The sequence below is a fragment of the Perna viridis genome, chromosome 10 (assembly GCF_037379345.1).
Source record: "Perna viridis isolate PV_CMFRI_1.1 ecotype Kerala chromosome 10, ASM3737934v1, whole genome shotgun sequence".
Taxonomy (NCBI): domain Eukaryota; kingdom Metazoa; phylum Mollusca; class Bivalvia; order Mytilida; family Mytilidae; genus Perna; species Perna viridis.
Window position 1 is genome coordinate 30,987,611 of NC_142454.1, and position 24,360 is coordinate 31,011,970.

Genomic DNA, 24,360 nt, shown 5'->3' on the forward strand with positions numbered 1-24,360 from the left:
TGACTTTTATAGTACAGTGTAGTTGACTAAAATATAATAAGTTTAGCAGCATTTCATAAAAATTATTAAAAAAATCAATAAAATAAGCTATGGTATACAGAAAAAATAAGGTAGGTAAGATAACCTGATAAGATGAAAATATATATTTTTCTTGTTAAATTTTTTCATGTACAAAGTATACTCATTTTTCAAAACCTTGAGTTTTTCATGTAACTTTATCAAAATATCTTTACAATCATTTTTATTTCACCTTTAATCAAAAATAAACTTCTTGATGCTATATCATCGCTTCTTGCCTGCTGCTAGTTAATGAGACCCTGTACATACAAAATGTATACTGTTGTGTTAAAAAATTACTGTACACACGATCTTGCGTTGTGTATTTCCCCAATTCTGAATTGTGTGATAACAATCAATACTGTTCAAACTAACATCTATTCCTGTCATACAAATGTATTTTGTATTGCTGACGTTTCGACCAACAAGTTTCTGTGAGACTTCCTATAACATGCTGCATGTGCATTAGTGTTATACAGTTAAAAGTTCAAACAATCACTTCCTAACTTTATACACAATTTCTGAAATACATTGCTTCCAACAAATTGATTTTGAGCCATTAATGTTACAGAGCATCTGCAGTCATTTAGGGTGTCAGTACTGTCACTTATCTTCCCCATATACTGTTTTAAAATTAATTTAATTAGTATCATTTTAGGCTCGTTCACGGTTAAATCCCATATCAAACAGTATGATATGGCAAGTTTCAAGGCATTAGTTGTCTCTTTAATAACAAGTTGCAAACGTTAAAAAGAAACAATGCTGAGTTCTGAAGTTCTGAAGGGGCACACTCACTGTGACTGTGGGTCATTGAGTGTGACATTGGCCATGATTGGGTAGATCTCCTAAATTGTTCAGCAAAGCCTTCATTTGTATTTTAATGGTTCGTAGGTGGCAAGAAGAGACATAGTCTTTCATAAGTGAAAAAAATAACATATTTAAAAAATTAACTTACCTCTCAATCATAAATAATCCTGTAACACAGCTGTTCAAATGTTCCTAAAATTGTCAGTACACTTCCTTTCGTTACTCCTCAAAACTTTATCAACGGCGGAAGAAAAAACAAGAGAAATACCGAAGGACAAATCAGAAATGCGTTTGATTGATACGAATCAAAACATACTTTAACATCGATACGCAAGTTGTAAAATGACGACGAAGAAAAAAGTCTGCTAAAAATTGCCAAATCGACAGAAGACATGAGCGAAACAACAGAAGAAAGATCGCTAAGAATTCTGAAAAATGTGTTTGGCCATTCGAATTTTAAATCAAAACTTCAAAAAGATGCTACAACATGTGTCCTGAAAGGTTATTGTTATATATTTTAATTTGATGAGAATCCTGCCATTTGATTGGTTTGTTGCCAATGTTGGCAAAAATCAACATTGTTTCATCGTATAAACTAAATTGCTATTTAGGCCACGCCCACCTTTTACAGAATACTTTTTGTTTTTCAACATCTGAAACAACGTTTTCAGTCACAATGTAACGTTGAAACGTTTTTGTGACAATAAATTATTAACTAACTTTACATGCATGTCCACCGGGTTTATGTCAAATTCCTGCTTTAATAACTTTGTCTTCAATTTTGGAAAATAACTGAACATTTCCCAGTGATGAAATGCCAGCGTCTTGCCGCTGATTTTAAAATGGCGGCCAATTTGTTTACTAGAATTACTACATGGTGGGAAAATTAAAGTTGCTATTTACTCAGTGTTAATAAAAGTGATGGGTATATCATTTTTTTTATATTTTTAATTAAAATATAATGTATTCAATTTCTGATTAGTTTATATGCTATAATCTAATTTAGGTCCGTTTACGCTTCACAGATTATTCAGCGTAAACGGACCCAAATTAGGTTATAGCGTATAAACTGATCAAAAATTGAATATATTCATTAAATAAAGTGAAATATACTGACTTTTATCACATCTTCTATAAGTCTAAGACCCATGACTTTCTTCTCAACAACTTAGAACATTTTGATAAATTTACTTCCTAATCACATATTCCCAATAATTACTTTTAAAATCATTTTCACTTTTTGACCTTTGACCTCATGATCATGACTCAACTTGGCAGCTCAGTCTCTTAGAAGTAGATTAATCTCCTAAGCTGCCTAAGCCTAAGGATTTTTACAATAGACACTGCAGGGGTTTTCCTGGCTTTAGACCATTATGGGCGCATAAGATGGGCCAAGGCTCCATCTTATAAAGGAGCCTATGGAAATATTCAGGATTTCAATGGGGCATTTGAAAAAAAGATGGGCCCTTCCAAAATTTCAATGGGCCAGAGATCTCTTAATACTGTCATAAGGGACAAATCAATAGTTTATTTTGGTGCCTTATCAAGGGGCCCAGCCAAATTCATGACCAGTTTAATTCTTTCTGAACACATTTTCCCATAAAATCGAAAAGGCCCATCCTAGAATAATCCCTGAGACAGGATTGGAATCTTGCACTTTTTCTTTGTACGTGCATTTTCTGTGTCAAGATTTAATGGCGCTCAACACTTAAATTCTTGAGTGTCTTCTAATTGTTGGTTAATCAACTCATTAAATGGGAATAAAGCACCATTGTTTTTTGGCAAAATTTCTTACATTTATATACTGAACAGAAAGTAGATCTCACAGTTTTCTAAACAGAAACATTTCTTGCCAATCTGCCTACCAAAATTTTATTCCTCTATGAAAATTGTTGTACGAGAACAAAATATCAGCAATCTATTAGATGATTTTCATAAATTTTGGGCATGAAATTGTTTCTCAGGAGAAGGCATGGAATCAGTTGGTGAGAATTACTTGTGGGCTAGAACTACTCCATGACCAGTACACCATTAATACCTTTGTGTCAGAAAAATTTCCACCAAGGATTTTTATAGTGAACAGGATTGGAATCTTGGACTTTATTGTTTTATTTGTGTGGCGAGATTTACACATACTTGTCCCTTATATATTTGAGTGTCTTGTAATTGTTAAGAAATAAAGTCAATAATTTGGCATAAACTTGATGGTTTTTGGTAAAATTTCTTAAATGCACCATTAATACCTTAGTATCAGAAAAATGTCAACTTCAAATCAATATTGAGGACCATGAGGAAGGAGTTTGAAGTTAAAATTAGCATAGTAGCCTTCCCTTAATTACAGGATGTCACCAATTTGTCAAATGACTATTTTTTGTTCTTCCACACACAAAATATATGAAGCAAATGAATCAATTATACAAAAGTTCTGGTAATTTTTCTTACAATATTAACATCATAATTGGACCTTATATTGTACATAATAGAGGTAAATATATAGATGTTTTAAATGCTTTCTAAATAGACCACTCCATCTTTTACTCTAGACATGCCTCATTTTAGTACATACTGGTAAAAAAAGCTCAATAATTGCAATATTTTCAATGAAGATTCTTTTATATAAACCAGTTAATACCATACTATCTGGACAAAATCAGCTTTAAAACAATATTAGCTAATTAGGATTCATGAGGGAAAAGCTTGAATTTTAATTTAAATAAGTGATTCTGCCTCCCATTTAATTGTTAATGGCAGACTTAAGAAGGTGAAAAGAGTGAACCGACTAACAGTAAATATTGATGAGGAAGTGGTTGTATATCACCATTTATATACACCATATCTGTTCTTTTTCTGTTAGATTCAAATGTCTATGTGTGTGCAGTGACAGTAAAGCTCTATGTAGCATTAGATAGTCATGTAATTTGTCATTGAAACATCAGTTTTCCTGTATGCTAAATGTTTCTTTCATATTCACTGTCTATACCACGCTGGTGGCTTCTTTGCTCATACAAAAAAGTATGTCCAAGTTGAAATGTTGTAACAGATAAATAGAAACATTACTATTCAGGATGTGAAGTCTATCTTCAATTGTTTATCATATATATTAATATTTTTGTGAAGCATTTGTAGAACGAAAGATTTAGTTTCAGTTGTAATCAAATACCAATCAGTTTTTATAATGACACATGTATATATACTTACACCTCTATAGGTTCATGTAATTGTATTTACATCATGAATTAAATAATTATAAAATGAATTGCAATTAATTGCAGGGATAGATATAAGGTATAAGCATTAGTGGCTCCATCTTGTTCTTTTTTTTGTGATGTTTGTTTTTGATTGTGTGGGGGATGTCTTCTTGACATTTCCCCAATTCACTATTATAAAACATGTTCAAAATAATATTTAAGGAGGCAGACCTAGGGTAAGGGACACACCTCTTACAAATCATTGGTACATTTGTATTAAGCATTTTACATCAATGTCATGTAAGCATCAAAGTAACTTGAACTGATTTTATTCTATTTCAAATATAAGCTGATAGGCTTTGGTGAAATAGAATATTATACAAACATATTACTGATTTCAAGAGTTATGTCCCTTAACATAGGTCTACCTCCGTAAAGAAACATCAAGAACTCAAAAGTGATATGGTTAAAATTATTTTGTATACTACATGTACTTATCAAAATTAAAAAGATGGATAAAAAAATATAAAATTTAAGAGGTGCAAGAACAGTTAACTTTAGGAAGGAACCCAATTCAAAATCCAGAGTTTATATCAATTTAATATTTATATGAAATTACAGTCATGCATGTCTATGTCTTTAAATCTTTCAGGTAGAAAAGATGTTTTTGTGTCTATGCCGACTGGAGCTGGAAAGTCTCTATGCTATCAACTACCAGCAGTAGCATGTGGTGGACTAACAATAGTTATCTCCCCTCTTATTGCGTTGATGCAGGATCAACTTGATCACCTTGACGCCTTAAAAATTCCAGCAGAGACAATCAACTCAAAACTTACGGAAAAAGAAAGAAAAAGAGTGTTAGCAGATCTACATAGTTCCAACCCTAGAACTAGATTGCTGTATGTGACCCCTGAACAAGTTGCAACGGATGGCTTCAGATCTCTTACAGAATCCCTGATGAACAAGAAATTGATTAAATATTTCATTGTTGATGAAGCACATTGTGTAAGCCAATGGGGACATGACTTCAGACCTGACTATTTAAAACTTGGTTATTTTCGACGTTTTCTCCCAGATGTTCCTTGTGTTGCTCTCACTGCAACTGCTACAGATCAGGTGTTCAAAGATATCATCAAACAACTGAAGTTGAGGGAACCAATTGCTAAATTTAAGACAAGTTGTTTTAGACCCAATCTTTTCTATGATGTGAAAATGAAAGAGACCCTTGGAGATCCTTACAAGGACTTAGCAGAGTTTTGTTTGATAGCTTTAAATAGAATTAACACAGAAAAGGATAGTGGTGTTGAAAACTGGGTAATTTCTTTTTGTTACTTGACATACTGTACATGTGCACACATGAAACAGTCAAGTGGTGAAATTATCCATGGAATATCTTGCAAGTTTGATCATGATGATTAAGAATTTAGATACAATAAAAGGGCACTGTCTTAACCCTTTTCTTGCATGTAGGACTCCACCTATGTTATGGCAAGTTTATAATATACATGTATAAGGCAAAATAATATAACCCTTGTTCTTAGGAAATAAAAATTATTCAGAATGCATTAGAATTCAAAATTAAGGGAGATAACTCTGTGAATGCCACTAAAATACAATAGAAACTGTTGGAGTTTCACAATGGATTATCTCCTAAGAGCAGGTGGATAGGAATGAATAATTTTTTGGGGTTTACCGGAATCACATATTTCAGAATTGCATGATTCTTACAAAGACTGCTACCTAATTAATTTACATAAAAGTAAAATCAGTGATAGGGGTTTAATGAATTTAGAAGAAACAATGGAATTCTTATGTAATTTAGGTTTGAGCAGTTTAAGATACTCTTAATAACACATGTAAGAATATATTTCCAATGTTTTTATTAAGGCATATTGAAAAGAAATATTTAGCAAGAATCTAAACAATCCTATATGTGATGTAAAGTTTCTTCCTTCATTTTATAGGAGAGTTCTTTGTTTTCATCACTTACCTGTGATTTGCATGGGCATCAACTTCAAATCATTATTACTTTTTCATTTTCAAAGGTAACTGAAAAATTCTTTTGGTTCCCAAAATTGCAAATAAAATTTTTTTATCCATGGAATTTTTAAATAAATATTCAGTAATTAGACTATAGATATAAGCATAAGATTTTAATTATAATTTTATATGAAAATAGAGGTTTGCAAATACATGTAAATATCATTTCAAAATTATTTTTCTAGTAAAATATGAATTATTAAATCTTTATGAATCATTTTACAGACCAAAATTTAACAGAAAATTAACAAAGTTATAAAGTTTTGAAAATTGGGATTCTAATCATGAAATCGTTACTTGTTTATTTAGTTGCTTATTTGCCAACCAATGAGATTGGCGATCTCACCTATTTTTACATCCCTGCATAAAAAATGTAATGAATTCTGCAAAATATTTAATCATGGCTTAAGGAGGTAGACCAAGGGTTAGGGATGCAACTCTTAAAAATCATTGGAACGTTTGTATTCAGCATTTTACATCAATCATATGTAAGCATCTAATTAACTTGGATTCATTTTATTCTGCTTCAAATGAAAGCTTGAGAGGCTTTGGTGAAATTGAATATAATACAAACATATCACTGAATTCATGAGTTATGACCCTAGGTCTACCTCCTTATTTCACATCATAGCATTTGCCAAATTAGAAAGGTTAAAATTTTCCACATACCTTTTTGCCTCAACATTGCCAAATTTTACCTCTGCCAAAATTAGCACCCAGCAAAAATGACCTGCTGCATGGTAATATAATGGCCATTCTACCAAATTTATCTTTTCAAACTTGAATAACATGAAATAAAGGTCATGTTTGATTATGGTGATAATTGCTGAACTATTCAGGAGTGATGGTCCTTTTTCACTTGAAAATAATGTCAAGTGATTTCACATGAATATCCCACAAATATCATGTTACTTTTTATGTAAAGCATTAATAATTTGAATTTCATGTGAACGATATATGCTGTCTTATTAATTATATTGAATACTTTCAGACTGAGTATGGCTGTGGCATTGTTTACTGCAGAACCAGAGAAGCTTGTGGTGAGGTTGCCTCTCAGCTGACCAGGAAAGGAGTCCCTGCTAAAGCCTACCATGCTGGGCTGAAGACTGATATCAGGGAGGGTGTACAAGCTGATTGGATGAGTGGAAAGTTTCCTGTTATAGCAGCCACTATCAGCTTTGGAATGGGCGTTGACAAGCCTAATGTTAGGTAGTACAATTAAATATTTTGTGTATTTTTAAGCAAGTACATGTTTGTAATACAACTATGTACCAAAAACCAAAAACACATACAAAGACAGAGAAGTCTTATCATCCTTTTTGGTTACCAATATTTCGTCGTCCAGCTATGAATTCAAATATTCAATGAACTATACTGTTATATGACCATGAATGGAAGGTTCAAATTGATTTTTGAGGTTACAGCTAAATTGTAAGTGACTCTAAAGTTCGTAGTGTTTGTAATTTCTTGTTTCTTCACAATTTCAATGGGCTTTAATGTAACACCTTTAATTTTTTAGGTCTGTCTGTTGGTATGCTTTATTTCATCATTGATTATCGGCCAATTTATATCAAAGACTAACAATTAATAGTCACTGTTTTTTTTTTTTCACCAAACATGCAGCTTGTTAGTGTTAGTATGTTCACGGGATGTGACATGACATTTTATGAACCTTATTCAATGGGTCAAGTTGATAAAAATTCTAGTTACCCAAATAGAAATCTATGTTATTCTTTAATAAATGCATGTTAAAAACATAGAATATACTGAAAAGGTATTAGTTTTCGTGGTTGCTGTTTTTTTGCAGATTCTCTCAAGGGAATATGATTCATAATTTTATCAATTTTTGGGAGATTGGCATTATATAGTGCTAAAAATTAATTCTGCTGGTACTATATTTCGTGGTATTCTGTCCTCTGTGAAAATAGGCACACAGCAAAAATTAGTATGTTTACAGTATTTGGTTGTCCTCTGGACAAGTATAATTTAATTTTTACTTAAATCAGAATGGTAGTAATTAAACCCCAGGTAAATCTCAGGTAATTATCGGTGATTAGAAGTGTATCACCTTTGATGATTAAGAGGATGTACCAAGCCAAATGGAGGACTAAAACTACTGGTTAACAATGTCAAAGCCGAGGAAAATTGTATAAAAGAACGGCCACCAGTTGTATGATCTGATCCAATGTATTGTTCAAGATGCCTACACAGAAACACAAACTACTCCACACAATTGAATCTGACCCCACACCTGCTACTGTTGTTCCATCTACAGAACCCACTGAAATTGTTGCACCCACCATAAACCAAGTACTTCCTCTACTTCTAATCCATTAACTCCAACAACTACCAAAAGAAGGAACAATGGACACAAACTTTGGATCAACAAAGACTGGCTTACACAGTATCGATGGCTTCACTTCGACACAGAGGAAGATGAGAACACAATGATCAACAACATCAGAGAAAGATTCACAGACACAGACACCATTGACAAACTAGCAGTACTCGATCTTACTGGAACTGACCACTTATATAGAATATATGGCTGCACAGAGATAGAGGCTCTAGCTCAGAAGTTTGACATTGACACAGAAGATCATCTACTGCAATGGCAAGACTTCATCGAACTCATCAACACCAGAGACCAACAGCAATGCTCACTACTGGATATACAGACACTCTTTGACTCACTTGACCACAGACCTGAATCTGACACAGATGTACCCACCAATACACAGACTTTATTCTATAGCAGTAGTCCAACCACTCAGCCCAGCAGAGGTAGAGAGAATATTTAGTCGAGTGAAACTCATCAAGACCAGCCACAGAAGCATTCTTAAGACCAGCACTCTTACCCAGATCCTGACAGTAAAGCTTAACTGCAACAGCGACCTCTTCAACACAATTCTGGATGACTGTGTCAAGGCATTCTTCACCAAGAAAGACAGAAGACTGGTTAGCATTGTGTAATTATAACAACAAAGTGACTTTCATAAACATTTTATTTAATATAATGATGTAAATTTCTTAAATCTTATAGTTGCTTCATTCTGAAATATAAAATATATTGTGTTACTTGTGGAATAGATGTAGGTACATGTATTATTATGTAGTGATTCATTAGCTTTTGTAATAGATAGTGCATAGTTCATAATAGTTATGTAATGCTGTATTTGTTTTCTTGACATGCTGCTATAAATTTGTATAAATTATATATATACAATTTCATGTTCTTTTATGTATAAGCCATATATATCTATAAAAATGTTATAGCAATGAATGACTTAAGTCATATTGATAGGTTTCAAACATAGAAATAAGAATAGTAATCAGGTATATGTATCAGAAACAGTTATACGTATACAAACTACAAACATAAAAACAAGACAAAAATGAAGAAATATACATAAAAACAATCAAATCAACATTGTCCGTTTCTAGTTGAAAAAGCATGCTACGCGTTAAAGTGCCCTCTTCCCTGCGCCACTCTATTTGAAAATCCTAGCTAGAACAATGCTAAATACGTTGCATTGATAAATATTCTCGTCCTGAAATGCATGGAATACCAGTATCTGCCATATTAGCTTGTAAAACTACAGGCAATAGCTATTGATCATTTTCTTCCCAGATTTGTTGCTCACTGGACTTTACCTAAGTCAATGGCTGGATATTACCAAGAGTCAGGTAGAGCTGGAAGAGATGGTAACAGATCATACTGTAGACTATACTATTCACGTAGGGAAAGGGACACAATCAGTTTTCTTATCAACAAAGAACTTACAAGGTTTACTAAAGTAAGTAAAATTTAAGTTGGGGTAGGGGCACAATCAGTTTCCTGGTCAACAAAGAACTCACAAGATTTACCAAAGTAAGTATTGTAAACATATTAATTTTCCCAGTTGCTAATTTCACAGAATCTGTACAGTGAACATATTAGCAAATATCAATTTTCAGTTTCAAAAAACAATAAGCATTATATAGTGTTAAAAGTCAAATTCGTGGAAACTATTTTTTGTGTTTTTTATGTTCACCGTGTAAAATAGCAAGATAGTACATTTAAAAAATTAAAATGTTTACTGTGATATTCAGGGTTTGTTTTGTTTATGAAGACCAAATATATAAAATATATTGGTACTATATAATCAATTTTGTGTGTTATGTTCAGTGTGCATTACATTTTGAAAAGTCATTTAAAAAAAAAAAAAAAGCGATTACTTGTAAATTTGATTATTACATGTAATTAATAATTATTAATTAAAAAGTGAAAGGTTTATTCCATCAAGTGTGTCTGTAGGCTTACATCTCAGGGAAATAGTATGTCTCTATAAACTCTAAACTCTTGGACAGTTGATCTTATATTAGATCCAAAATTTAGTTTTAAACATGTAAAAATGAAAGAAGTAAATACATTAGATGTTCTGCAATTGAACAAGTTATCATGATCTCTTAGGTGTGAAATCCTATTTTGTAATGAATTGAAAAGTACTTAAACGTGCCGCATTTATTGCGCCTGTCCCAAGTCAGGAATTTCTGGCCTCTGTATGTTCTTGTTTTGTTTTCACCTTTAGTTTATTTTTATGTAACTTGAGTATAATGGGGCAACTCTTTCACTGTACCTGTGTATAATGATGTTTTTGGGGCCAGCTGCAGCCTTCCTTGTGGCATGACGATTTTATTGTCGTTCATTGAAGACCAATGGGTGGCCTTGGGATGCCATTTTCATCCCGGTGGGGTTGTTGTCTCTTTGATATATACACCATACCTATTTTCATTATATTTCATATATTTTCTTTTCCTAAGGACAAAGAAGCACAGAAAATCAAGTTGCAGTCAGCCAACAAAAATTTTGATGCTATGGTAGAGTTTTGTGAATATGCTGTGTAAGTAATTATCCACACGCTCTGTGCATGACCTATGTGTTAAAGCATTCTTCTTTCAATTTTAGGGCAAGGACTTCGAAAAGTGAGTGGCAAGCTGGGTACTTCTGGAAGTTTTCATTTCGTAACTACTTTTTTACCATTACATTCATCTTCACTTTCAGAATTTGAAATTAGAGGTTTTTCTTTTGCCAGAGATATTAAAAATCAAACATAGCTGAGAATGCAAGACAGAGAAATCTCTGACACCCAAGGATAAGTTTTCTTATGAGGCTCTGAGATTTCCTGGCCTTTCATTTACTAGCGGTGATTCTTTTTCTTGCTTTCAAATTTTGTGATTGCTGAAATTCCTTTGTATTTACAGGACGTCAGAAAATGTTTTATTGTGACATCAAATGTTTTATCTCACCTGTAAAAGAGATAATTATTTTCCATTTATTTTATTTATATGGTCCATACCATTGTGTTTTGATTTTTAATTAAACTAATATAAGCCAATAAAATGAATTTTGATTGCAAGAGAAAAATTTAAGAAATTATGATTTAGAAAGAGAAATCAAAGGATAAACAATAGAAACATTAATAAAAAAGAACACAATCCAGGGACAACGACCCAACAAAGAAAGTAAGACATACACAACAAAGAACTTCAAATAACTAGAGTAACTCTGACATAGACATGACAGAAACAAAAGTTAATAAGCAACCCAGACTTCACTAAACGCATACAATTGTTATATATTGAACTAGCATTTCTTTGACAAGCTGAAATTGTTTTCCTGGATTTTTATTTGCAACACCTACATATACTGTGAAAGTACTTTAATTCGTGGATACCAATTTTCGTGGATTCTTGAATTCATGATTTTGAAGTTTTTAGTATACACATCAATTGGAATTTAATATTTGTTGGGAACCAATTTTCTTGGTTTTACCTACCCACAAAAGCCACAAAAATTGGTACCCTACGAACAATAGTGCCTTCACAGTATCTGATATAGAAATGAAATATTTCTCTTACAGCTGCAGACATTGGTCAATTTCTAAGTTTTTTGGAGATGTCAAACCAGACTGTAATGATAATTGTGATGCCTGTAAAACTCCAAAACAAGTGTCGAGGGCTATAGAAGATCTCCAGCGAGGATCTTACGCAAAGGCCGTGTCTGGTAAAGGTGGCGGAGGGATGTATTTTGTTGAGGATGATGATTTTGGAGATGATGACATGTATGGAGGAGGCCGATTGGGAACAAAAAGGTACAAAAAAGAATGGATTTTCGATATGTATTCCTTGTTGTCAAGGGATTAGTTTTTAGATCTGTCCATCTGTAAAAATTTTTCCGGTAGTAGAATTGGATGGAATTTTTTTCATGCTCAATGTAATACAAATGCTGTGATTGGTTCTAGACACATTTTTATCACTGCTTTAAGGAGGTAGACCTAGGGTAAGGGACATAACTCTTGAAATCGGTGATATGTTTGTATTGTATTCAATATCACCAAAGCCTATCAAGCTTTCATTGGATACAGAATGAAATCAGTCCAAGTTTCTTCGATGCTTACATGAGAATGATGTATGATGCTGAATACAAAGGTTGGAGTGATTTGTAAAAGTTGTGTCCCCTACCCTAGGTCTACTCTCGTAATGAATAAAAGGAAATACAATGATATCCATCAAAAGAAAAGAGACTCAGCTCCCTTCAAAGGGCTTTAACATTTGTAAAATGGCTCACTTAGAATCAGTGTTGTATTCTTCGTTTACATTTCATTTCTTCATTTTTAAATTGATTATTGTTCCAATACAATGAAGAGACTGGCTAGGCTTTCATGGTAATACCTTATACATTTTTATTGCTTTAGAGAAAATGAATCATATGAAAAGACATATGGCAGTGACGAAGAGAGAGATAGTAAAGAGAAAAAGGAGGCTAAAGAGAAGCAGCAAAGACATAACTTTATTATGAGAGAGTTTAAGAAAAGAAAAGGGGTAAATATTATGTCAATTATGGGCTTTTCTAATATGCCATCCTAGTAACGTCAAACGATTTATTACCTGATATAACTACCCCTAGACAATTCAGATGTTATATTAGAATTGAATTAATTAATGTTAGACATTTACATACAGATTGGCCTTTATATTTGTATTTTATACGTCACTAACGCTCTGAATGAAATAATATATAAAAAAAACACCTAACCCTTGTGTAAATGAGTACAACACCATACATCCATGAATTATTTCTTAAATTTCACTAAAAGTCTATCTGAATCCTAGGAATTTTTTTGCACTATCAAATAGACTATGTTTTTAGTATGAAAAAAATACCTTTAATTTTCAAATATAAAAAAGATTGTATTCTGGTTTTTCATCTTTAAAACAATTATATTATCTGTTTCCTATGCATATGTGGTAGAATACCATTGAACTCTTGTTATTTAAAAAAAAAATGTGACTCACACATCACATGGTGTCCGTCGTCCTTCGTCATTAACAAATTTTCAAAACTCGTCGGACAAAGGTTTTTCACATATATTTCTAGAACCATTAGCTATAGCCAAATTCTGACAGGGTAAAAGTGTTCAGCATGATGAGATTTATCTGTGTTTGAATTTTCACATCAATGTGTTGGAGTTATTGCCCTTTTTCAACATTTTTTTCTATTTTTAATGTTATTTCTTCCAAATATTCTCTTCTGACACTACCAGACCAATTTGAACCAAATTTAGTGTGAATGTTCCTTGGAATGTTCTTCATAGGACTAATGTTGGAATTTTGTATTCATTGAAACACTTGGCTGCCATTACTAAAAATAGAACGAAGGGGTTCAGACAGAAGTTTTTCCCATATATCTCCAAAACTGTCAGATTAAACCAAATTCTGACTAGAGTAAAATGTTCAGCATGATGAGATCTATCTGTGATGAAATTTGCGTTAAATCTGTTTATCTGTTTATCTATGTTGGCGTTTTTTGGACATTTTTTTTGCTATTTTAATGTTTATACTTAAAAAATTCTCCGCAGAAACTACTAGACAGAATTCAATGAAAGTTGATATTGTTCTTAAGGTAAGAGCGTTAGAAATTTTTTTCCGCTTTTAAGTAGAATATTGCTTATCAAGACAGATGAGTGATTCAGGCTCTTTAGAGCCTCTAGTTATTTTTCTTGTTCATGAGATCCTGTGAGTAAAAAATGTACATATTGTACATGAGCATATAAACAACTTCTGAACTTTTACTTGTAGATAAAAATAATCATGTTTTCTAGAAAAATTCCTTTGAAAAAGTGTCATCATTCTGTTACCATGGATTTTATTACTTTTGTTGGGCCTTTCTGAAACTACCTAAATGTGTGTTTACACTAAGTTGTTAAAGACCATGTGGTGATCTCTGAAAATTTTTATTATTTTGTATCTAGATTATACACTGATGCATTCTTTCTCTATTATAGGATCCATCTACTGAGACTACTGAGGAAGAATTTGAAATGCCTAGTGATGACTGTGTGCTAAGAGAAGCTGCAAGTCAGAAAGTCCCTAAACTGACAGTCAAGGTATTACAATATCAATGAATTACGATTCTGGAAGTTACACTTATCATTGTGTAGTGAACTATTTTCTAGTAAATCAGTGATGGTTTTATAGTTTCATAATGAGTGAAACTTAAGTACCACAAAATATCAGCTAAAGTTAATGATATTTCAACATCATAACAAACAAGCCTTGATATTCGTGATATTTTGCAATATTCAAATTTCACTAGTTATAAAATCTTTTTTTTCTATGATTCCTCTTGAATATTTGGCCACTTGATGTATGGCATCTGTTGTGGCAGAAATTTTAGCGATTGTCTGTATATGACATCACCAGTTGTTACGGGAGAACAATGAAAGAAATTCATGACGTCACTTTTGACCAATCAGAATTTATCAGCAATGTGTCACAATCACACAACAACCAATCACAAAGACAAATATTTTATATCACTAGTTCATATCACATTGTGCTATGATGTGATTTTGCAAAATGTCTAGCAGTCTATGAAGTAGATAAAAATAACCATATTATATTGAGATCCTCAATTAGTTAAAAAGCTTTGTGTTGATAGTTTCTTTTCAATATTGGAAAAAGCTAGTGTACTAATGCATAAATTTTTTGCAAGAAAATTCTTATATTAAAGAATTCATCTATACAGTATACAATCATTACCCAGGCAGTCACTTGATATGTCAATGTCAACAGAAAAGCAATCTGCTAGGAAATTTTCATGCTGTCTTTTTTTCATGGTTTCTGTGATTAATCTAATTTCACACAGATTTAAAGGAGTATGTTCAGACAATATCAAAATCAGCCCCCAAAAAATAAAGTGTTTCAAATAGATTTGAAAATTTCATAATTCACTGGTTGAATATGTCTTTAAAAAACAAAATTTCATTGCTGTTAATGCAGTGTTGCACTTGGATTGTAGATGAAAATAAAACAAATTCGAAAATTTAGTTGAATTGTGTTGAAATAGCTCATTTCATGAGACATTTTTATGTAGAGAATATAAAGCGTATTTTTCGAACCCTTTGATATTTATATAAAAAAAAGCCTTCTGTACCATCACAACTCCTGACAAAAGATCTTGTTCATTGCTTGGCTCTTTATCTTTTTTTTTTTATTAAAAAGCTGCTCCTAATTCTCTCATTTTTGTGAGAATTCACTGAAAACTGTGTAGAAGCAGTTTTGTGCCCTCCTTTTGACTTTTAAATTATGACATAACAGCTTGTATTTTCTGAATTAGTATTCAGATAGTATTTAAGCTTTAAAATAGGCAAAAAGAAAATTTCAAATAGTAAGTTGAAACTTTAGCAAAATAGACCTGAAGCTAGCATTTATAGTGAATCTATCCCATTGTGACCTTTCCTCAAATTGTAGTACATCTTGTATAATGTTCCTTGAAAAAAAAATACATGTCTGTTTTATTTTCACTTGACAGCTCTTACAGCGAAAATAGCTAAAATAAAACTGCTACAAATATTTCACAGTTCACAGTATCATATTTTTCCAATAAAAACACTTAAAATACATAGTTAAATCTACAGAAAAAAATCAACTTCTGACTGGAGACTGTAGAAATTGAATAAATTCTATAGTGAAAGGTTCATGTTCTATAAGATTTCACTTTAATTCAATTCTGATTGGTTAGTTCTCTTTGTATAACTTGCTTTGGTAATGTGATATTATAAACATAGATTTGTCTGCACTCCATCATTCAAATAATCTCATACAAAATAGCGTTTTGATAACAAACAAATTCTCAATATTTTGATTTTAATCCACTGAATATTGAATTTTACCTAATAACATGGTTTCAGGCAGTTTTCTCCTTTTTTTCAGCCACTAAGCATTTATAAGTGTAAACTGACTAAAACCATGTTATTTTGTAAAACCTTTTTTAAAAAAAAAATAGAAACATTCCTTAATTAAAGATTACCAGTAGCATTTTTACAGAAGTTGCTGTTTTATGTTTACTTTGAAAATGATTGCTTCTGTTTTCTGTAGGAAATACTATGGACCATGTGTTTGTCTTGAAGAATTAAAAGTTTATACCTGCAACAGTGTAAGAATAAAACTAGTTATATGTAATTGAACATACACCAAATTTATTTTTTTGTATTGTGACTTCACTTCATTTAGATTATTCTGTGTTGTAGATAAGAGAACACTGTCTTAGTATGCTGACCACTGCTCTTCATTCCAACTATACTTCCTATTACAAAGACATTCCTGCCAAAATGGCTGCTCAGGACTATGAACCAAAATGTTGTGCCATTGACTTAGAATATGAAATATTCAAATCAAGCAAAGCTGCAAATCTATACAAAGCTTCAGTTTTTTCGAGATGTGGTGAAATCAAGAGGACCACGTCTGGCAAAGAACTTCACAAAACCCTCATTCCAAAATGGTCAGGCGATGCTATGTCGGATTTAAGTCCCAAGGAAGAAACCTCAGCAGAAAAAAATGTCTGTGATAAAGCTACAAACTCTGGATTTAGTTGTTCTTTTATCAAAGCTAGTGATTTAGTTGGAGAGGAAAAACCTGCTGTTAGCAAGAGAGACAATCCATTCCCTGGTGGTAAAAAAAGGACAAGTTTGTATTCTAAAACAAAAGCTGAACTTGAGTTAAAGCTCTTACAAGATCCTGAGATAGAGCCACAAGGAAAACCTTCAGAGAGTTTAGAAACAGAGGTTGCTTCCATACTTGAAAAGTATAAACCCTCGACTTCTTGTTCACAATCTTCAACTCATCTTTCTTCCAAAACTAAATCTAGTCACAAAGTGGTGAAATCAGAGAGAGTTCGGTTTAGCGACGACATTCTTTTTAAGAAAGAAAATGTTTCTAAAGAAACAGATAGTATTAAAGAAAACAAAATGGAAATATCAAATATCAGGAATGGATCTAGTCATAAGAACATGGATGTTTCTAATGACAGACTGCAAAATAGTTCTAAGTCTCATGAAAGGAAAAACTCAGGTGGATCATGTGATAAAGATAGGACACATGACAAGCATGTGTCCTCATCAAGTGGTGATAAGGATAGAAAAAGACAAAAGAGACTTGCTAATTCTATGGTAAGGCAAGGAAGTATTTTGCTCTGTGTTTTTAGGTTGTAAACAAAAAATCGAACCTTTTATTGAACATTTATGAAAATAATTCTTGACATAAATACAGATTTTTATTTATGGAAGAATAAGCAAGTTTACAGTATTAACTCGCTTTTTCCAATAATTTACTGATACTGCTTAAGGTCAATCACTCATATTGTTGCATTCTGTCTGTCTTGATTTTCTTTCCAACTGTCAAAAAACTTGTGAGTATACTGCATTGTACTGTTTGTATAAGAAGATTTATTCATGAAATATGATATAAAATGTAAGAATTAAACAACATTTTGCTGGTAAATTACTTACATGTAGGTACAGCTGTGCCTAAAAATAAGGCAGAGGCTTATAATGGGTGATTCATGCATTTCTTAATCCCAAGTATTTATTGCAAATCCTTCTGAAGGCCCATAGAAACTGTATTAGGAAATATAAGTGCAAATAAAAGTAGTCCACTGGAGATATTAAAACTTAATTTGGTAATGTTCTACTACTCACGAGTAGGCCTCATAGAAACTGTATTAAAAAATAAAAGTGCAAATGAAAGTTGCCTACTGGACATTTTAACATTGGTTATGTTCTACTACAGAAAAAATACAAGAAAACCTCATGCCAGAATTTTTACACTATAATAACCAGTCAAACAATTTCACAATGAGGCAGATTTAAGGACATGAACATAGGAAGTGTTGAATTTGGGACCTAAAAATGTATTTATACAGTTTCATTGATTATCTTAATTTATGATAAATCACCCCTGCCTGGTATTTAGGCAGAACCCTACTTAGTTTATTAAGAGGCTGTCCGTGTAAAAATCAAGTAGATCTTATAATATGGTTGGCACAGGGCAAGTTTTATCCCACAGAACTTTTTGTTTTAATGTAATGTTCATATTATGTGTACATGTACATGTATGTCAAATAGGAAAAAAAGATTTGTTCAAAGTGGCAATGGATGGCTCGGAAAACGATTGTAAAGTTCCCTAACAAAGCAACCAAATTTTACACAAAAAATAAAGAGTTATCTCCCTTTTCAATGAATTCTAATGCATTCTAATAACTGTTGCAGTTAATCAAAAACAAACTTTCAACTTTGAGAAAGGATGCATTTGTGAAAAGAAATGTATGAAAAAAAATTTAAAACAAAATTCGTCATGTGCAACCCACTGCCTGATTTTTTGCATGGACACTCTCTTTTACAAAAAAAAAAAAAAAATAACTACCTGTAAGCGAAATAAAAGAAATAGGTTGATATAAACTTAAAGTTACAGATTTCTTTTCATAATATTCTTATAATGCTACCTTTATTATCTACTTTAAGGAAGACCAGTCATCATCAAAAAAGAAACCTAGAGTAGATTCTAGTTTAGATAAAAAGACCAAATCTGACACACCCAGTGGCAGAGAGCTTAAGATAGCAGCAGATATTGTTGTTAAATACCTTACACCATACTTTACAGCTGGCAAATTTGAGTCGAAGGTAGATTTATTTTTTCATCTGATTAACTGATTCCAGGGTAAAGTGTAATTAACCATTATCTGTACTAAAGCGAGGGATTAACTGATTCCAGGGTAAAGCGTAATTAACCATTTTCTGTACTAAAGCCAGGGATTAACTGATTCCAGTGTAAAGCGTAATTAACCATTTTCTGTACTAAAGCCAGGGATTAACTGATTCCAGGGTAAAGCGTAATTAACCATTATCTGTACTAAAGCCAGGGATTAACTGATTCCAGGGTAAAGCGTAATTAACTATTTTCTGTACTAAAGCCAGGGATTAACTGATTCCAGGGTAAAGTGTAATTAACCATTATCTGTACTAAAGCCAGGGATTAACTGATTCCAGGGTTAAGCGTAATTAACCATTATCTGTACTAAAGCCAGGGATTAACTGATTCCAGGGTAAAGCGTAATTAACCATTATCTGTACTAAAGCCAGGGATTAACTGATTCCAGGGTAAAGCGTAATTAACCATTATCTGTACTAATTCGAGGGATTAACTGATTCCAGGGTAAAGCGTAATTAACCATTTTCTGTACTAAAGCCAGGGATTAACTGATTCCAGGGTAAAGGGTAATTAACCATTATCTGTACTAATTCGAGGGATATAGAAAACAATTTCTTAAAAATGGCCTATTAAACATACACACTAAGAATAGCTTCTGAAATATGATAGATTATCCCAAGAGCTGATACATGGGTATACCTAGAGCTGATACATGGGTATACCTAGAGCTGATACATGGGTATACCTAGAGCTGATACATGAGTATACCTAGAGCTGATACATGGGTATACCTAGAGCTGATATATGGGTATAGCTAGAGCTGATATATGGGTATACCTAGAGCTGATACATGAGTATACCTAGAGCTGATACATGAGTATCCAAAGATATGATACATGTGTATACCTAGAGCTGATACATGAGTATACCTAGAGCTGATACATGGGTATACCTAGAGCTGATACATGAGTATACCTAGAGCTGATACATGAGTATCCAAAGAGCTGATACATTTGTATACCTAGAACTGATACATGTGTATACCTAGAGCTGATACATGAGTATACCTAGAGCTGATACATGAGTATCCAAAGAGCTGATACATGAGTATCCAAAGAGCTGATACATGAGTATCCAAAGAGCTGATACATGAGTATACCTAGAGCTGATACATGGGTATACCTAGAGCTGATACATGAGTATACCTAGAGCTGATACATGAGTATCCAAAGAGCTGATACATTTGTATACCTAGAACTGATACATGTGTATACCTAGAGCTGATACATGGGTATACCTAGAGCTGATACATGAGTATCCAAAGAGCTGATACATGAGTATCCAAAGAGCTGATACATGAGTATACCTAGAGCTGATACATGGGTATACCTAGAGCTGATACATGAGTATACCTAGAGCTGATACATGGGTATACCTAGAGCTGATACATGAGTATACCTACAGCTGATACATGAGTATACCTACAGCTGATACGTGAGGAGCAACTGTCCCTTTATTTCCTTTCAAATAATATTCAGTAAGTAAACCCACTGATTTTTTTTTACAAATTCTTTTAATGTATTCATTATGATGAATGTTATGATAGGGGTATATTCAGCCCTTAATATAAAACTTTGTCAGACCAGGATCCATTTGTATAATATTGAATTACATGTGTCCTTTCTTCATGTTCTTTGCTACCACAGTTGTTTTTGCAGTTTATGTATGCTTAATACAGAAAGCAGTAGCAGTCTAAAATGAAGCAAAAATGTGTAGATTAAATTTTTTTTCATTTTTTCAAAGAAAGAAATATTTCACACTTGCTTTGACAACTTGAATTTTTTCACCATGACAGTCTATTTTATCAAGAAAGCTTTTGACAAAAAAATCAGTTTGTCAGGGCATGTTGACTTTATTATAGGTAGAAAGCTTCAAACAAATATTTTATTACATCGTTTTTTACATGTTAATGACATAATAGCTCATAGATACAACTCATTTTTATATGGGTTTGGTCCTCTTTTTTTACATGCAAATGTATGGCAGTAAACATTTTTTTATGATGATCAAGAAATGACAAATTTAGAAATTGGAATAAGCAAATAAGTTAATAAAACTTATAGTTTTAGTACATATGTATGTAAATCTGTCTATTTTAGGACCTTTTCAAGTCAGTTGCAAAAACACTTTCACACAGGATTGTGCAGAAATGTGACAGTAAAAATACTGAAAAAGGTAGATTTATTTTATAATTTGTTATTTCAAATGTCCAGAGAAGCTGTGTGTAGTACAACACCTTAAGTACAACTGTGCATAAACAGTAGGATAAATTTACTTGAAACTAAACAACATTACCACTTAGGTTTAGCATTTTATGATTATTCCTGGTCTATTACTATGGTTTGATTTGAAGATACTGTAAACATTTTATTTTTTGCGGTTGCTAATTTTCACAGATTCTGTCAAATGAACACATTTGCGGATATCAATTTTTGCAGTTTCAAAAAAATGAAAAAAGTGAAATTAGTTCTTTTAAAGTAGTTCATTTTGTTTTAAGATATAACGAGATAGAATTCATCACTCCTGATACTTTTCAAATACATTTTTTACAGAAAAGTTCTTGTACAATACCTGAAATGTTCTGTGCAACTCTATTTGTAATCTGTCATTGATCTTTGATTAGTTTCATGTCAATCAGTGATCTCTTAAACAGATCCTTTAAACCAGTGATTGCTTCCATTTTCCATCAGGTGACCAATAATTGGGTTATATATTTTTTCAGATTCCTTTGTTTCAGTTTTCCATTTTTACTAATGATATAAATTTAGATATCAATATAATTACTTTTCTTTTACGTTCTTTTTTTTAATACAAAATGCAGATTTAATATTTCAAATTCAAAATAAATTTTATATGGTTTTAAATTAACTTTGTTTTGAACAATGACAATTCTGCAATGTACACAAACCAATCATCCGTCAATTGTGATCAAATCTGGCACCAGTCATCGGTTATCGATCCATCATTCCATCAACATTCATCTGTCAAATAATTGCAAAAATTGATTCAGGGACTGTACCACATGAATTGATGAGGCAGTAAATGCTTTTTATCTCTTTGAGGTCTTTAAGATGACCTGACAGGCTCTGATGCTTGGTCAATTTCTGTAAACATATTAGTTTTCGCTATTTTCACGGTGGATAGAAAACCGTGAAAAACAGTACACGCAAAATTGAGTTTTTACGCTATATAACACTATTACTTTTTTTAGCTCACCTAGCCGAAGGCCATGTGAGCTATTGCCATCATTTGCCGTCCGTCGTTGTCAATATCCATCGTCGTTAACATTTTTTCAAAACTCTTGTCTTCTGAAACCATTTGACCAATTGGAACCAAACTTGATATGAATATTCCTTGGGGTATCCTTTTTGATCTGTAGAAAAAACATGGCTGCTGTTACTAAAAATAGAACATAGGAGTCAGGCAGTAGTTTTTCACATATATCTCCAAAACCGTTAGGTTAAGCTAAATTCTAACTGGGTAAAAGTGTTCAGCATGATGAGATCTATCAGCAGTCAAATTTTCATTTTAATCCATTAAGACATGTTGGAGTTATTGTCCTTTTTCAATGTTTTTTGCTATTTTTAATGTTATTTCTTTCAAAAATCTTCTCCTCTGACACTACTTTACCAATTGAAACAAAACTTGTTATGAATGTTTCTTTGGGGTATCCTGCATAGAACTGGTTTGGGGATTTTTAATCCATCAAAAAACATGGCCGCTAGGTTAGGTTAAGCTAAATTCTGACATTTGGTAAAAGTGTCCAGCATGATGAGATATATCTGCAGTTAAATTTTCATTTTAATCCATTAAGCCATGTTGGACTTATCGCCCTTTTTCAACAGTTTTTGCTATTCTTAATGTTATTTCTTTCAAAAATCTTCTCCTCTGACACTACTCTATCAATTTGAAACAAAACTTAGCATTAATGTTCCTTGGGGTATCCTGCATAGAAGGGATTTTTGATCTGTTGAAAAACGGCTGCTGTTATAAAAAAAATAGAACATAGGGGTCAGACAGTAGTTTTTCGCATATATCTCCAAAACCGTTAGCTTTAGCCAAATTCTTTCAATAGCTAAAGTGGTCCTTATTTTTAGGACCACAAAAGTGTTCAGGCATAAAAGTTGTCAGATGACTCCTTATAAGAGTTATTGCTCTTGAAATAGGAAAAATGACAGTTTTTTTACAGTTTTCAGCCAATATCTTGAAAACTATGATAGATAGAAACTTTCAATTGCTGAAATGATCCTTATGATAAGTCCTACTAAAGTCTTCTTGAATTAGAATTGTTGGACAACTTGTTAAATTTAATGCCTTTGAAAGATGGAATTCAACCTGGTGAGCAATTCAAGCTCTGGGAGCCTCTTTTTATAACCTGTGAATATGTTCATTTGACTTAATTTGCAATGATTTGCAACAGCGAAAAATTAACATGTTTACAGTACTCTGTCTGCATGCATGTCTAATGACCTCACCTGTTATACACTGTAGAACATGTGTATCAGAATTTTTCAGTTTCTATTTTATTTTGCAGACTATGCTTCAGAATCTTTCAGATATACAGTTTACAGTTCTATATACAAAATACTTAAATGTATATCTATTTTCTATTTGTAGTGAAAGAACAAGTTAAAAAATCAATAAAAGATTTGTTTACCAAGCACAAAAAGATCTCTAAGATAGAAGATTTAGGCGATGACTAATCCTTACTACTGTGATATAAATATATATATATATATTTGTTAATTTTTAACAACACTTTTAACTTATTTTGCTATTGTTTTATGAAGCAGTATTGGTTTTATGGTGCAGAAAGCATATTTATTTTATGGTTGTTGATGATAAAGATGAATCATTTTTAACTTCTTTTGCCTTTCTATTATCCGGTTTAGAGTCAAGCTAATGCTTATTTTTTATGGGCTGGCTCAGTTGATACTTCCATGAAGTAAATGCTATACCTTGCTTTATAAACTCTTGAAGAGTTTTCAACCAAATTTTTACAGGAAAGTTTTGGACCTACTTTGTGGAAGTACCGAGCCTGCTCAGCAAATTAGCAAAAAAGGGTCTACTGATGTCACCCTGGTTAAAGTTTTAGACATAGCTTTAATTTTTTTTTTTTTTTTCGCCAATGTTTGGTACTTAGCTTCAAAGTCTGGTTGGTTTGAATTAGAATTATGAA

At 32.3% G+C, this 24,360-nt stretch overlaps 2 protein-coding genes across 3 annotated transcripts in view; one reads left to right on the forward strand and one right to left on the reverse strand.

The window, feature by feature from the left end:
• Positions 1-1,120, reverse strand: part of LOC148605359 (alpha-1,3-mannosyl-glycoprotein 4-beta-N-acetylglucosaminyltransferase B-like) — a 55,315-nt gene extending 54,195 nt beyond the window's left edge. Inside the window, exon 1 of one of the 2 annotated variants that reach the window (XM_088550848.1) lies at positions 1,013-1,120. The gene's annotated coding sequence lies outside the window, so the exon portion shown is untranslated. The remainder of the gene's footprint in view (positions 1-1,012) is intronic. The other variant, XM_088550849.1, reaches the window with a different exon arrangement.
• A 116-nt stretch (positions 1,121-1,236) lies between these two features.
• Positions 1,237-24,043, forward strand: LOC148605360 (ATP-dependent DNA helicase Q5-like). The gene is made up of 12 exons (XM_088550838.1): positions 1,237-1,365; positions 4,705-5,366; positions 7,084-7,301; positions 9,724-9,889; positions 10,896-10,975; positions 11,996-12,226; positions 12,830-12,956; positions 14,420-14,521; positions 16,667-17,584; positions 18,935-19,093; positions 21,281-21,356; positions 23,799-24,043. Exons 1-12 carry the CDS (start codon positions 1,257-1,259, stop codon positions 23,882-23,884), a joined length of 2,934 nt encoding a protein of 977 aa, XP_088406964.1. The 5' UTR covers positions 1,237-1,256; the 3' UTR covers positions 23,885-24,043.
• The last annotated feature ends 317 nt before the right edge of the window (positions 24,044-24,360 follow it).

Excerpts from the sequence above, each read along its gene's own strand:
- LOC148605360 (XM_088550838.1), top strand. The coding sequence starts at position 1,257 with ATGAGCGAAACAACAGAAGAAAGATCGCTAAGAATTCTGAAAAATGTG. Across the intron at positions 5,367-7,083 it reads ATAGTGGTGTTGAAAACTGG|ACTGAGTATGGCTGTGGCAT; the intron begins GTAATTTCTTTT and ends GAATACTTTCAG. Across the intron at positions 17,585-18,934 it reads AGAGACTTGCTAATTCTATG|GAAGACCAGTCATCATCAAA; the intron begins GTAAGGCAAGGA and ends ATCTACTTTAAG.